Source organism: Anser anser, assembly GCF_964211835.1.
Source record: "Anser anser genome assembly, chromosome: 12".
Taxonomy (NCBI): domain Eukaryota; kingdom Metazoa; phylum Chordata; class Aves; order Anseriformes; family Anatidae; genus Anser; species Anser anser.
This window is the reverse complement of record NC_139733.1, coordinates 11323156-11338710: the sequence shown is the minus strand read 5'-3', so window position 1 is coordinate 11338710 and position 15555 is coordinate 11323156. Positions and strand designations below refer to the sequence as shown.

At 40.9% G+C, this 15555-nt stretch overlaps 1 protein-coding gene across 1 annotated transcript; it reads left to right on the top strand.

Moving 5' to 3' along the window:
* The first annotated feature begins 2579 nt into the window (after positions 1-2579).
* On the top strand, positions 2580-12877 carry ARF4 (ARF GTPase 4). Its single transcript, XM_083795326.1, has 6 exons — positions 2580-2950; positions 8725-8805; positions 9341-9450; positions 10050-10121; positions 10598-10723; positions 11607-12877. Exons 1-6 carry the CDS (start codon positions 2884-2886, stop codon positions 11691-11693), a joined length of 543 nt encoding a protein of 180 aa, XP_083651452.1. The 5' UTR covers positions 2580-2883; the 3' UTR covers positions 11694-12877.
* Positions 12878-15555: the final 2678 nt, after the last annotated feature.

Genomic DNA, 15555 nt, shown 5'->3' with positions numbered 1-15555 from the left:
TTTTAAAAAAACTTGGATAATATGTGACTTGGTCAGTATACATCATATTTGAGGTATTTTACTGGTAAACCATCAACAGTTTACAAAACTGTTTCAGGGACAGCTGAAATCATCAGACTGGTTCTTAACTTCCTTCCTTTCACCTTCTTAACCTCTTTCCAAAGACCATATTGATTTAGAGAATCATTAGAGAACAGAAGGCAGCTGACAGAAATTTCCTGAAGAGAAGCCTTTTCTATTCAATGTCAGTTAATTAGGGTGCTCTTATTCACATGCCTTAAATAAATATATACTAATTTGTGGCTTTAAACTGCTGACATTCAGGATTTAAAGTGGATCACCAGTGTAAATGTATTCATCACGGTAACAGTATTCATCACAGGAAGTAAGCAGTAGTGTTCTAAAACAGAATTTAAATCAATGACTTCAGTAGAGTTAGCTGATACACAATCTGTTTCGGTTGGAGATCATAGCTTCTGTTTGAAATTTTTATAAATATATTTTTTTAAATTATTTTTGTTTGTTTTTACTTACACCAGTAGGGTCTTTGACGAGCTAACAGGGTGGGAGGAGATGATGTTGGCTTCAGCTGACAAAAGCCTACAGAGAGGTCAAACTGTGGCAAGAAAAGATTGTAGCAGGAAATTGTTCTTGGTATATGCATGTAGCAGACGTGCATAAAGAATAATTTCCTCTTGCATGCTAAGCAACAAGAACATGATGTTTTTCTTGAGCAAGGTTCCGTGGTATATTAAAACTCAGCTGCTCCACATGCAGTGTTGTACTTTGACCAATTTCAAGTAGAATAAACTTAATGCTATAGTGTACGCACAGCATAAACTTTTACATAACAAGTGGATCACAGTTATCAAAAAAATCTGCTTTTAAGTGCTTGGATAGAATTTTTTAAAACATGACATTGTAATCCTGCTATAAGAAAATGCTTTTGTATGATATTTCATATCATCTTTCTAAAAATGTCTTATTTAGATAAAGTGTCACAATTGTATTTTTATGAAAATGTGTATTTTAATACTGTTATGGTTTGTATACAATTATTCATGACCAAAAGTTTAATGTATCTATTATGTTACTTAAACTACTTCACTTTAGCATTACTTTCTAACTTGGAATTTCTTTTGCACACCATGATGAATATAATTTCTAATGTAGAAATTAATAAGTGGCCATTCTTATACTAAATTTAACTTGGAGCACTGTGTAGTTTCTTGGAACCGTATAAGCTGGTAACAACTGATAAATATTATTACATGACTGCAAATATGTATTTTTGTAAAAGAAAATAAACTTTTTTTTTTTTGGAAGTTATGTGTCTTAGATGCAGGGTGTGACTTTTTCCTTTTTTTCCTCTCAGCTCTTAGAGAGAGACCTCTGCTTAGTCTGACTTTGTGAAGCTGTATGGTGTAGGTGACCAGAAATACATGATACAATGGAGTGTTGCTGTAGTTTGATCATGCATCATGGTTATGGTGTGATAGAGTCCGCAGATCCTTAAGAATCCAAATAGCAGGGACTGATTCCAAGCAACATTTATCCATTCTTCAGTTTCCTGTACACAGCTGATGGGCCCTGGAGAAACATGGCAGTGGGAAGCAGGTTCCAAGCGAAGTTCAATTCGCCTTTCTTTAATGGAGATGGCATTAGGTTAAATGCCTGAACTGGATGTTTAAACAGAATTATTTGAACCTTGCTCAAAAGAAAGGCAAAAGGGAAAGTTGTACTGGGTTGTTTGCCATCTTTGTCAGTGCTCTGTAATGCTTTTTGTAAGGGTGGTTCAGAAGGCCCTTAAGCTAGAGCTGCAAACCCTGGCCAGAGGTGGTCAGGATGGTGGGAGCAGCCCTGTCCTGCTCCCTGCAGCTTTCTGGTTGCCCCTTGCTCTTCCACCTGCCCCTTTCACCAGAGGGCTCAGAACCCAGGGCCAGGCTTGAAAATAAACACAGTTCTACACAGACTAAAGAAACCTTTGTCTGGGGATTGGAGATTTTCCTTTTCACGTCATACCCTCCAAAAAGGAGCACGTTGCAACTAAAACGTGGCTTGTTTCGGTTTTCATTCCTGCGTTTGTGTGCTGCCTCCTTCCTGCTGGGGCAGCCGCACACATGCCGTTAGTGCCAGCATCACCCTTGTTTACGTTCCTTCTGCGCCTTCCGGCTCCAGTCAGAGAAACAACGTCAGGAAAAGTCCTGCTGCAATCAGCGCTCCTGGGGCTGGGGGTTTGGGGTTTTGTTGTTTTTCACTTTTTTGTTTTTTACTGCGTGTTCTGTTCATTACTGGGACATTTTTGGGGTCTCGCTGGGGCTGTTTTACCCCCAAAACCACCCTCTCCCATGTTCTGAGCAGCCCTTTGACCCTGCTGGCTGTGCCAGCGAGGCTGGGGGCGAGGTGGGCGAGCCCCAGGGGCCGGTGGGCGAGCCGGGGCCGCGCGTGGTGCAAGGCCTGGGCCTCCGCGCGCCCCGCGGACTACATTTCCCGGCATGCCGCGCTCCGGGGGGCAGCCGGAAGCAGCGGCGAGGCGGGAGCGAAGCCCTTCGCCTACATCCCCCGGCACGCACCAGCGGCGGCGCTGAGAGGCGAGCGAAGCGCGGAGCGGCCGCGGCGCCTGCTGGGAAGCGTAGTCCCCGCCGCCGTTGGGCGTTCGGGCAGGGCGGCGGGCGGGGATGTGGCGAGCGTGACGTGATTTTGTCCGCGTTGGAGCCGGGGCGGCCGTGGCGAGCGTGACGTGGCACAGAGCGAGCGAGGGAGCGACGAGGCTCCGGGCACCGAGCAGCCGCCGCCGCCCGCCCCGTATAAATCGGCGCCGCCCGCCCGCCGCCAGCTGTCCCCGGAGCTGGGCCGCGCTCCCCTCCCGCTGCCGCCGCCGCCATGGGCCTCACCATCTCCTCGCTCTTCTCCCGCCTCTTCGGCAAGAAGCAGATGCGCATCCTCATGGGTAAGGGCCCGCCGGGCCTCGCGTCCTGCCCGCCGCTGGGCCTGGTGTCCTCCTCCTCCTCCTCCTCCTCCTCCTCCTCCTCCTCCTCCTCCTTCCCTCACGGCTGGGCCGGGCGCCTCCCTCCCGCTCTCCTCAGGGTCGTTGGGGAGCGAAGGGTGGGGATGGGGGTGGCGGAGGGGCTGCCCTTCCTTCTCCTCATCCTTGTTCTCCTCACCCGTCCTCGCCCTCTCCTGCCGGCCCCCAGACAGCTGTTTGAACCCCGAGGTTCGCCCCTCAGGGCTGGGGAGTCCTGGGGTTCGCCCCTCGCCCCCGCCATGGCCGATGTTCTGGCAGCCGAGGTCTCGGCGCCGCTGCCTTGCGAAAGGAGGCCCTGGCAGAGCATCTGCGCGCTGGGATTCCTCCCGCTCGGCGCACGAGACCGTAAAACCCCCTAGGTTGGCTTTTTTAATGCTTAATTATTTTTACTGCCTGGCCGTAATTATTTACTTCGAGTTGGATTATGGTTCTTTGGGAGCAGATCGTGCAGCAGCTGAAGCCAGGGGCTGTTGAAGATTCCCACTGTAAGGTTGCAGTTCAAAAGGTCAAAGCGAGCACACACTGCCTGCCTTCACCATTTCCTCCTCCGCTCCAACTCTTCCCTTCCTTCCTCCACCCCGCCGAGCTTTATGCACAACCGGATCTTAACCCCCCATTTTTTTTTCTCACATTCTTTTACCAAAGCGACTGGAACTTGACTCGTAGTTGACTGAAGTAGCTTGTCCTAAGAAATTTTATGAATTGTTCTGTTTGACGTAGCCAGCAATAGGACTGGGTCCTGACTATGAAACTTCTTGGCACACTTGCTCAGCCTTAATGCTGCACTGCAGACACCAAATGCACCTTTTTTAAATGATACTTTTTCATGCTCTGCATACATTTTGTGATGACGAAGTTCTTTGTTACACGCGCAGTAATTTTTATTGTAAATTCTGTGCTTGAGATGAGAGACTCTCATCCATTTCAAAATAACCTGAGTAATTTTTGTGTTTTGAGACAACACAGGGCATCTGTTAATTTCAAGGAAGTGATTTGACTGTCTGCCTAGCAGTCGGACTCTTCATATGACTCTAAATGAGTGATGCGAAATCTTCAAATGAGCTCGACTGTAACATGAGATGGTGTCAATGATGCTTGTAGCTCTTTTGCATTCTGCAAAATAATGAAAACAGGCACGCAATGCCAGACAAATCAAAAGAACTTGCCAGGGCATTAGTTTCTTCACTGGTAATTAGCTCAAATGAGGTTAGATATGGGTTAGGGAGTCGTGCTTTCTACTAGTTGGTTCAACTGCATCAGTTTCTTCTGACTATGATTTCAGCGCTTTTACCCTCTTCAAATATAGGGCAGGGCGAGAACAGGAGAGTGCTCCATGTTTGTTATGCAGCATGAGAGGGAAAAACGTTTCCTATATCATGATGAGGGTGTAGTGGAGTTCCTAAACTGGGTGTTTAGAAGAAGAATATGTTCTGTGAATTGCATAATTTGCTTATACCTGGCGAAGAAGCTCTATGTAGCATTGTACATTGTATATTGGCACTTTGAGGAGAGATGTCTGAACAGTGAGACTGAATTAAACTTTTCCTCAGAGGTGGTAACTTTAGACTTACGATTTGAAAATGAGCTCAGCAAGGTTGGGCAGTTAATATTTTTGCATGTAGTGTACTGGTGAAGTAACTGCATGGGGTAAGATGTTCATGAAGAAATATTTAGGGGGGAAATATCATAGGAGTGAGTTGGTAGTGAACAGATGACTCATTTATAATTCATACTTCCCTTTCACAGCTTTCTTTTGTTTCTGTGAAATTGAAGTTAAGTAGAATTAATCTAGTTCTTAAAACAGACCCGATGTTACTGAGTTCTGCAGAATTCGAGTACATATAATTGGGTATTTTGAGGGCACCTGAAGCTTTCATTGCCAACAGCAAACAGCACGTTATCTTTCATAGTCTCAAGCTACATTTGTAGTGAAAGGTGGCTGGTATGTCATTACGGAGCTTTCTTTTCAAGTGCACTTGAGTAATAAGGTATATTTCAGAAATATTAAGTTAACTTGCTTTTGAAGAAAGGAATGTAAAATAATTCCTGGATCTACTTTATAAATGGAAGTGACGTAAGAGAAGAGAAAAGAAATAACAAAAGGGAAGGATCAAATGACTTAATGTTAGACAAGGCAACCGGGGCATTACAGCGGAGAAACCAAGTCCTGATCCTTCATGTACATGTCTGTAAAACTTTACTCGTACTTCTCATGCTTAAAAAGGAACAGTACTCGTTGTGCGCCTTTCAGTGCCATAATTCAGCCTCCTATCTTCTGGTGTAGTTGTGTGAATGTTAACCAAGATAATAGCTACTCAGAAGCTTCAAATACAAAGGTAATTGTTAAATAAATTTTTTAAAAAAAGGCCAGATTCTTTGGGGAACGTTATCGTGGAGGACACAACTATTTAGCAGTTTTTGTTGTGTTTTTTTTTTTAAACTACCGTCCACTTGCATGCTGTTGGCTTTCTTCATGCATGTGTTTTCTTGAAACTGTGTTGAGAATTGCCCCTTTGGGGCCTCCAGAGAGTTACCACTTGAAACTAAGCCTGAAAGAGGACTAGTATGTAAAGGATTAATAAAGACAAGTGTTGAGAGAACTGGTACCAAGGTAAAAGAAAAGTGAAGGAGTAACCATCTCTAATGAATTGGGCTATGTTAATTTTGTGTATCTTTAAGCTGTTGTTTGTCACAAGGTAGACTTCTTTAATTAGTTAAATCCAGTGGAAGCTCCCCCCATCCCCTCCTCTGATCAAAGTAGGAAGCTGGGGATTGTTGGAGGGATGTGGTGTGGTGGAGTTGCTGTTCCCACAGACAAGCAAACTCTACACTGGAGATGTAGAAGCGTGATGGACAGACTATAAATAAAACGTCCTGAAGAGAAGTAAAGGACCTACAACTACCCTTGTTTTAACAGCAGCTGGAAGCGCTGTAGGTGTTTTTTCTCTAGCTAGAGGAAGAGGATGTTTGACTTAAATTGTTTCAAGTGCAAGTCTGAGCTTCCCATTTGTACTTGAATTGTAATCTCAGTGCTTTGTGCTGTAACTGTTGGCTGTAATACCCTACATCGAGATTCTTACACTTACACCTTGTCCTCTTGGTGATGGGTAGTCACAGTGGGAGCAGAGCGGACATCTAGAGTTGGAAATTTATATTATTTGAGGGTTTAAGACTTAAATTGAGGTTACTCTCAAGATCAAAACCTGAACTTTATGATACGGAAGTAACTCATAGATTTACATTTAGTGTTACAGAGTAAACATAAATGTGTTTATTCTTGGAAAACACATGATCCAGCAAGTAGTGTAAACTGCTGGACTCCTAAAAGCAATAGATACACTTCCTAGTGGCTCTAAAAATTAAATGTGACTTGGTGCTCTGACCCCTTTTGTCCTTAAAAAAAGGGGTAAATCAGCAAACTGGTGTATGAACAGAGGCTATGCTGCTGGTAGCTATTGATTATTTAAAATTCAGGTTTGTAATTTGACTCAAAGTGGCAGTTTCTGCAGACGGGGTCATGGTGATTTGCAGAAACTCTTTCCCTCTGTTAAAAGCTGCTGTCTCAACAGTGGAGTCAGAAGAAGAAAACATCTTTCCATAACTCAGCCTGCCTCCGTGCAAAGTCCAACGGCTTAATTAAAATTGTGGATAAGAGTGGGTTTAAGCAAAGGCTCTGGGCTTTGTGCTCACATAGCTAACGTGGCCTGCCAATGCCATCGAGGCAGCAGTAGGTTCTGGAGCAAGAGCAGGGTGGGTAGCTGTGGCAGTCATTTCTGAAGGTCAGACAACTTCAAGTCCTTGACTAATTTCTAACTGTTTTTTTTTTGTTGTTGTTGATTGGGGAGAGTTTGTGAGTATGTGTAGCTTTAATTTGGTGGTTCACGTCAAATTCACTTACTGGAAAACTTTTATATATGATGCATGTACACCATGTGCTTTCTTGTAGATATCTAGGCATCCTAGAAACATTTGCTTGAGGATGACCTACATAATAATATTGGGTTTCAAGCACTGAGCTATTAAAACATTGTTTTTCAGCTTAGATGGAGTGTATGAGGGTTTCAGAGTTTGCTTAAAGGGTTTTTAAGGCTACCTGGCACTTTACTGATACAGGGGAAAATGCTAATGCTTACAAGTTTCATGACTTGTTCCTGTGAAACTGCACTCTGTTTTTTGTTCTTGTGCGTTTGGTTCTAGACCAATGCTGAGACAGTGACTTTAAGTAAGACTTTAAGGCTTTTAAGGTTAATTTGAGCATTTGGGGAGTCTATTCGTCCTCAAAGAGCTTTGTTCATGATCGTAGGTTTTTTTTTCCCCTTTTACTCCATTATATTAGTAATTAGAACAACGTTTGTATTTATTTTTTTTACACAATGACAATACCAAAGAAACTGCATTCACATGTATGATCCTGTTCGTGGTATTGAAATAAAGGACGTTTAGGTTTTGTAAATAGTTTCCTGTAACAGCAGTTTCTGTCTTGAGAAGGAGGCAGCTTTTTAAGAGTTGGGTTTCGTTCTGAATAAGTAGGGTATTTTCAATTCCATGTTATTGCAATGCCAAGGAAACGGTTGTATTATTAGCAGTCAAGTCATCAAGCACTCAAAGCTTATGTATGGCAGCCACCAAGTAGGAAATTAATGGAGAACACTTAGCAGTGTTATCAAGCAAGGATGACAGTTGGTTTCTGCTACAAGTATTATTTAATTCTTCTATGTGGGTTTTATTTTTGCTTGGGCAAAAATTTTGAATTGCACAAATAGACATCTTATTCAAGCTGTTGCTTGCTGAGTGCTTAGAACCTACTTTTTATTTAGGTGTTTGTGATCAGCATTGGATTATAACATAAATAATTGTATTTTGAGTTGCTCTTGCAAGCTCTGAAATGTCTAACACTAAGCGGTTGCACAAACAACTTTAGGAAACTACAGTGTGTGCCTACAATCTCAGTGATGTTTCTCAAAAAAACATCTTCAAGGCTCCAGTTTCCTTTTTTTAAGGATCGTGTTTTTACCCTAGAACTTGCCTTTTTAAACAGCAAGCTTAATTTTAGTTGTAGCACCAGAAGAGCAAATTCCAGTGCAGCAGGCCTTCTATAAGGATCAAAAGTGGAGAGTCTCCTAAAGAAAGCATCCTTGGGGGTCTCAATGAGTAGAAGTGATGTCACGGAGAGAATTACAGCCCTTATGGTCTACATGGAGGGAGGGCAGGATTTACATAACATGCTTGTGGTTTTGTTACTGCAAAAGAAATATCTTAGTGAAGGAACAAGGGGCTGCAGTGAGGGAGAGTAGCAGTTGTGTGATCAGTTAGAAGTGACATTCTGCTTGTAGAATGTTTCCAGGCACTTAAGACCATCCTGACTTACAGAGAAGAAACTTTCAAAGAGAATGAGAAAACTTAAGTAGCACAAACATGAGGGAAGATGACTAGAAGCTTCTGCGTCTGTAGGTTGTGGTTGAAAATGTGTTACTGAGCTTGTTTTCTTTGCTGCCTGTGTTCTGTCTCAGTGCTGGGTAGAGAAGGTGGGGCAAAGCATACAGTACTATATCAACAGTGACTTAAAGTATTTAAACAGTTGTATCCTCTTGGGGTGGAAAAAAAGAAAGCTAATACTCTATGTTTAAAATGGCCTACCTTTGAAATTAAGAGGTTGTAGTTCGTATTGTGAACTAAACCAAATTTTCTGTTTCTTTTAGTTGGTTTGGATGCTGCTGGTAAGACAACCATCCTTTATAAGCTGAAGCTAGGAGAAATTGTCACCACAATCCCCACTATTGGTAAGATAACCAATTCTCATGGTTTTTAACCAGTTCTTGTCTTCATTCTCATTACTCTGTATTTCTGTTGTGGAGGTGGGTTGCTGAAGCGTGTAGAAATTTGCTGTCCTTGCTGTTAGTGAAGGAATTAAGACAAACGTGGGCTTTTCAGAATAATCTGTAAGATCTGGTAATGCCGTGGCAGAGTAACTGTCCTACTGTGTCCCACCAAATATGCACCCAAACTGGAATCCGGTGTCTGACAGTGGCCAGCAGCAAGTGCTCAGGAGTATGGGAACCAACGAGGTATCAGTACTTAGCCCAAACACCATGAGCTCCCAGCAGGTTGTGGCTGAAAGACTCTGAACTAAAAGTGGTGAACTTGGGTGTGAGTAATTTTCTTTTTTTCCTTCAGTCTGTTTTTGCTTTGATCTCCTAAAAGATAAAATGGCTTAACAGGAATAAATTGCTAGAAGTAAAACTTGAAGTTGCTGTCCTTAACATGATTAGAATTACATTTTAGCAATAGCATTAACTACTTGACTCTTTGTTTCAGGTTTTAATGTGGAAACAGTAGAATACAAAAACATTTGTTTCACGGTTTGGGATGTTGGTGGTCAAGATAAAATTAGACCTCTTTGGAGGCATTATTTCCAAAACACACAGGTAAGAGTTTTAAGACAACAGTAGTTAATGACCTGTTCTGTAAAGACTCATTGTTCTGTACTCTACATACTCCATGTTCTGTAGAATAAATATGGGAAGTTGTCTTCTGTTCCTTCCTGTCAGAAGGGTTCCTCATTATCTTCCTCAAGTTGTGAGGATACCCAGATTTTATTCTAGTGGAAGCTAGGTTGTTACCGTGAAGGCTTCAGGTCTTAGTCATGAGCGTAGTCTGGCAAGGATGAAGCCCTTAGAATCTGTCAGTATTCAGTAATATGTTAGCTTATGAAATCTTGCTGTTTTTTTTTTTTGGCTTGTTTTTTTTTTTCCAAATTACCAGTTCCCAATCTAGCGTATAAACTGACATTTCTGGGTTACATTTTTTTTTTTATTTAAAAGATGTAGCTTAATTTTGCAGTTGCTACTCATTGTGTAGTTGTTCAGACAGGTATCTTGCATTCCTTGAACAATTTTTTTTGTCAAATTTGCTTCCATAAGAGGGGGGACATTCACAATATTCCATAAGAGTTCTTTAATTTTTAAAATGATATTGCATGTTTGCATTTTACAGTGGTTTTTCAAAACTGCTTAACTTCTTGCAGGGCCTCATTTTTGTGGTGGATAGCAATGACAGAGAGAGAATCCAGGAAGCAGCGGAAGAGCTGCAGAAAATGGTAAATGTTGATACCTTCCTTTTTTTTTTATGTATCAGATTCCTGAACAGATTTTTTTTTAAGTTGAGGGAGTTTGTAGAGTGCATATTGTATGCACCGGCTAGTGCTAGATTAAGTAGTGCATTGAGTTGTAGTTACGACTCCATGGAGAGCTTTAGCTCAAGAACTACCAATGTGTCAAAACCTTTCTTTCATTTGCTAGAACATTAAGAGAAATGCAGCAGATGGAAGAACAGTTTTAGTAAAAGAGAGTTTTGTGGCAATGTCTTAATAAATTTAAATGCCTAATGAAAGAATATTTCATTACCTTTGGAAATTAAGTTGGTACCAGATAAATTTCACTATGGACTTGCTAGTGACTTCAGGAGCAAGAATTAAAAAAACCTATGCTTTAAACAGTATTTAGATTTCTTTAGTGCTTGTTGACGTACTTAACTGAGATAATTCAATAATGTGGCCATTTTTTTTCCTGTTAGCTTCAAGAGGATGAGCTGCGAGATGCAGTGCTGCTTCTGTTTGCAAACAAACAAGATCTGCCAAATGCCATGGCAATCAGTGAAATGACAGATAAACTAGGTCTTCAGTCCCTGCGCAGCAGAACTGTAAGTGCTGAACTTGCCTGGTTGCTAACTCTAGCTTCCCTTATTATATATCATAAAAATAATTTCTCTTTAAAGGAAAGGGAAGTTTCTACCTCTTTTTGTAGAATACCAGATATACTCATCTTTCAACTCTGTGGATATTGCTTAAGGTTTTCCTTCAAAATAGGTGATTTAGAAGTATAATCCAATTTGTACAGCTGTTGCAGGTGCTTCATCTCTTACCTCTTTCTGGAAAAATAGAAATACTCCAGGCTGTTACTGAACTGTAGCTGTCAATGTTTGACAGAGTGTGGTGGGCTTTCCTGTTGTCCCAGTACTAGCTATTCTTGGGGAGAAAATGCATTCAGCATTCTTACCTCTACAAAGATGGGAGGAAATTAAGTAGCTCCGGAGCCATTAGATTCCATCTATGCAAGCCGTAGAGATCATATGGTTGTTTCACATAAACTGTCTATTTTTAGGTAATACTCGATCTCTTTGTTGACACACCAAGATTATAATTTAAGATGTCTTAGAGGTCCATTAAATTAGATAATTCCACGCCCATTTCTTGGCAAGCTGTCTTGGAAAACCAAGAAGCTATCTTTCTGCATAGAAGACAAATGCAAATTCTGAATTATTTTTTTTCTTGATGCACTAAACGGTGTTCTGGCATTTGGTAGGCCAACACTGAGCTTTTGGATGATGTCTAAACCCTACCTATCTTGCATATATTTTTCAAAACTTAGAAAATACCCTCTGCTCAATATTGATTCTATGGTGCAAAATGATGCTTAAAGAATGCTCTTTGAGCATTGATCTGAGCGTCACATACAGTGATATTTTAAATACTAGCAAAATGCAAACTAAGTTTACTCTTTTTGTCTGTTTTCTGTGTTAACAGTGGTATGTCCAAGCTACCTGTGCTACGCAAGGAACTGGTCTGTATGAGGGACTTGACTGGCTGTCAAATGAACTCTCAAAACGCTAACTCAAACTGGATGACTCTTTCACCAGGGACATGTTTGATATAAGTGGTCTAGGCTTGTTACAACAAAATTAGTTTGCATCTTGGTTATTACAGTATCTGGAACTGATATTTGGGCAGGATATTAAAGCGTTTCAACTTATTTTGTTGCCAATTATTGTTTACCGAGCTACATGTTGCAAAGGTAGCAATATGCTTGGGTAAAAATCTCCTTAACTTGGAAAAAGTGTATCTTCTGATTTTATTCCCCTTGTTAGTCTAAATGCCTGAATATAGTTATTGTGACATCTTTGAGATCTGTTTTGAATACTTTTTTTGAGCCCCGATAAATTAATGTTTTAATTTTTTTCTCCCTGCTACTTTTAGTTTACTGATGCCCTGTTTCATTCCTCAGACAGTCTGCTGATTTAAAAATGTAGCATTCTGTATGTATTTATTTCTATCCCTTGCCAAGAAGAATTCCTAATATTGCTTGTTCCCGCCAAGAAAATGCTCTAAAACACTATTCAAATCTACTGCACTGAGGAACATTTTTATTAATCTTTAGGTTCTATTAGCCCAACTTGCCTTTGTGTGAATTGGATTCGATGGGTAGAATAGTTCTGTGCTGGTTGCGAAGAGCTCATGTTGAGGTTGTTTTTAATATTCAGCAGATTGTCTTCCTTTATATTGTATCTTTTTTTATGTTGCATGTTGCTTTTTGGTATCAGCCTGACTATTTTTGCCCAGTGTATAATAGTTCTGCTGAAGTTTTACTGTTTGTTGGTGAACATATCTTCATAAAGAAATTTTGGAAAATTCATCAAACTCAATGGATTAGTTTATTCATAACCCACTTGGAATTATTCCTAATAAAATGATAAAATGTATAGTTCTGTGTATGCTCTTCTTGATTCCTGAAATAGTTGAACTGCAAGTTGTCGCTTAATCATTTTCTATAAACTAATTTTTCCTGCAGCTTGAATGTGAACATAAATCTCATTTTCACTTGTTTGGAGCTATATAGATGGGGACACAAAGTGGGCAACAAAGTTGTATACAGTGCAGTAGAGTAGTTGTCGTAAAGACATATGATTCTGTAAGTGTCTTTTGAAGTTGTAAATCTAAAATTCTTTTTAAGATGTCCAGATATGAAAATACTAACAGTTACAAAAATGGTAATAAAACAAGTACGAACTGCCTGAAAAGCATGCATGTCTGTTTCGTAGTTGTTTCTACCTTTAAAAACAACCTGGGGGCTAGCAGGAGAATCACAAATTCTGTTGGTGGCTAGCTAGAAAGCTAACTCAAACGCTTATACAGGGCTTTAACCAATACTATGTTTATGGTGATGGTCACCCCCAAAAATAAGGCCTATGTAACTGCTACTTGCGTGCTTTCATACTTCTGTCCCCCCTCATCCCTACCATGGTTCCAAAATATTTAAATTAACATGTTTTTTAGAATGTTTTTCTCTTGTTCTGTCTGCTGTACAGATGCAAACATGGCTCAATCTTGCATATTGATTATATGTCTTTAGGAACCCAAAGCATGATTTCACTGCAGATTTAGCTCACGCTCTTCTCTTATTTTCAGACCAGGTCTTGCTATTTTGCTACAAGAAATCCCAGTGACAAGGTCTGATAAACTCAAGCAAGTTTAGATTAAGAGCAGCTCCCAAGGCAGGCTCTGCTGTAGCTGAGACTGAAGTTTCTAGGAAGTAGTGTTACTGCAAACACACATAACTGGAGGAAATTCCAGAGCTCTTGAAACGAGTCATTGACTCTCCTCAGTATGTAACAGAAACCCAGGGGATAGTTAAGGTGAGTAAGGTTTTGCTTGCACCTTTAATGGGTTGCTGATTACATATTAACCTGAGTGGATACATCTGCTCTTTGGATCAGCAGCTGTTAATACCCGTATTTCTTGTAAGGCAGTTGCTTGGAATAAACCTTGAAAGGAACACCTTGCTCAAAAGAGCTGGTTGGTCTGTAATGTGGGATGTATTGTTAGTCCCGGGGGGGTAAAATGAAATGATTATTGTGACACATTAAATGCCATCTCCTCTTCCAAGGCAGACATTAGACTAAAAACACGGCAGGTACATGGAAAAAAGATGACTTTTCTTGAAAGAAACATTATTTTCTGTACAGATAGATGACTGCATTGTTTTAATTCTTTAAAATACTTTTGAGTAATTAAATGTGGTAGCAACTACACTTCTGAGTTACGGCATGTGAGTAGCAGTTAATATTGCAAAGGGTCACCATGTCTGGCATTTGTACCAGTAGGTTGTAATTCTGCTATAAAAGGAGTGATTTACAAAATCAGTCAAAGTAGTAAAGATCTTCAGCCTCAGTTAAAAGTGCAGGGAGGTCTGCACGAGGTGTGAGTGAAAACTACAGCTTACACTGGAAGGCAGGAGCCAATGAGAGAAGAAATGTCTGCCTCCTGAGATAGCAGATAGAGCATATGCTGGAGCAGTGCTCTCCTGAGTTTATTGCATCCTATATCAGAGAAGGGAAAACAGAAGGCAAAATGAGATGTTCCTTTTTCCTTTAACTGGCTAGAAAGGTGTAGTAATGAACGTACTTGAAAAATGCTAAAAGAATACTGCCCGATTTCTTTATGTTTTATGTGGAGGATATGGAGAATTCCAATTGCTGGAACCATAGTTGAGTTCGGGGTTATGAAATAAAATGGCAACAAGCTTTATAGGGCTCCTATTAATGTGGGATCTAGAGCTGCTTAGGGAAGAATTAATTGCTAGGCAAGATATGGGTAGCTGTATAGGGTGAACTAAAATGAGATCTAAAAGCACCTTGTGTAGTTGTGTAGAGTGGGAAGTATAGTAGGAAGTATGATGCGTAACTTCACAAGAGGTAAAAACAGGCTGGGAGCATGGGAGGTGTGGGTAAGTGATGTATCTAAGGCTTGCTCCTTCCACCATTCCACTTGTCCCTTACCTCCCAGGAAGAAAATCAGAATTCTTTTGTTTTTCCTTACCTAAACCCCGGTGCTGTGTTCTCACTCCAGAAATGCCTGCCTAATGCCTGACACATTGCTGCTATTGGCAGTCAGCCCGGGCTGCTGCATTTTACTAATTAAACCAGGGATACTTGTGCTGGAGAACAGCCAGCGCTAACTTGTGGGGCTCTATTTCTTCCCAAAGATATTAAGGGATTAAATGCCATGTGCAAGGACCATCTACTGGGCCATGCTTTCCCTTATCAGTTGCTTCCTCCAGATGCCAGCTGTTCTGTGCTCTTCCTCTCCCTAGTCTGCAAGGAGGCAAAAGAAGCAACCCAAATTACCATTATGGGGATTAAGAAGGACCTGCTGCTTCTTGGAAGGGAGACACACTATCAGGCAAGTCTGTTCTCTGTGCAGCTCCATCTTGTGGTACTATGGAGAAATTAAAGTGGTTTTTTTCAATGTTTTAGATACAGTAACACGGTTGTAATGGACAGGTATTAAAAAGGAGGAAAAGCATGCTTGTTCTCAATTTCTAAGGGGAGCTTAGCCTATGTAAGCAATACAACTTCACATCCAAGCTTACAATTGCAATAAGGGATCTTAACATGGCTGAGAGGTTTCTCTTTAACTTGCCATATGCTTGTGAACATTAGGTCTTCAGCTGTAAGCTTTCCCTCATTTACTAAATCAGTATTCTTTGACCAGGTATGAGGTTTCCAGTCTCCATTCTGTGCACAAAACTTTCTCCTTATTTCTGTATCTTGAAGTTCCGTTATAAACCATGGATGTTTTTTACTATCAGCTCTGTAGTGTACAAGAGGACAGATACCACCACCAAATAGTATGCAAAGCTGAATTTCACTTCCCTTTTCAATTAATTAGCAGAGACCAGTAACTGACCAAGGACCAA

Coding starts and splice junctions, on each gene's coding strand:
- ARF4 (XM_083795326.1), top strand. CDS start 2,884: ATGGGCCTCACCATCTCCTCGCTCTTCTCCCGCCTCTTCGGCAAGAAG. Junction 2,951..8,724: donor GCAGATGCGCATCCTCATGG/GTAAGGGCCCGC, acceptor TGTTTCTTTTAG/TTGGTTTGGATGCTGCTGGT. Junction 10,122..10,597: donor CGGAAGAGCTGCAGAAAATG/GTAAATGTTGAT, acceptor TTTTCCTGTTAG/CTTCAAGAGGATGAGCTGCG.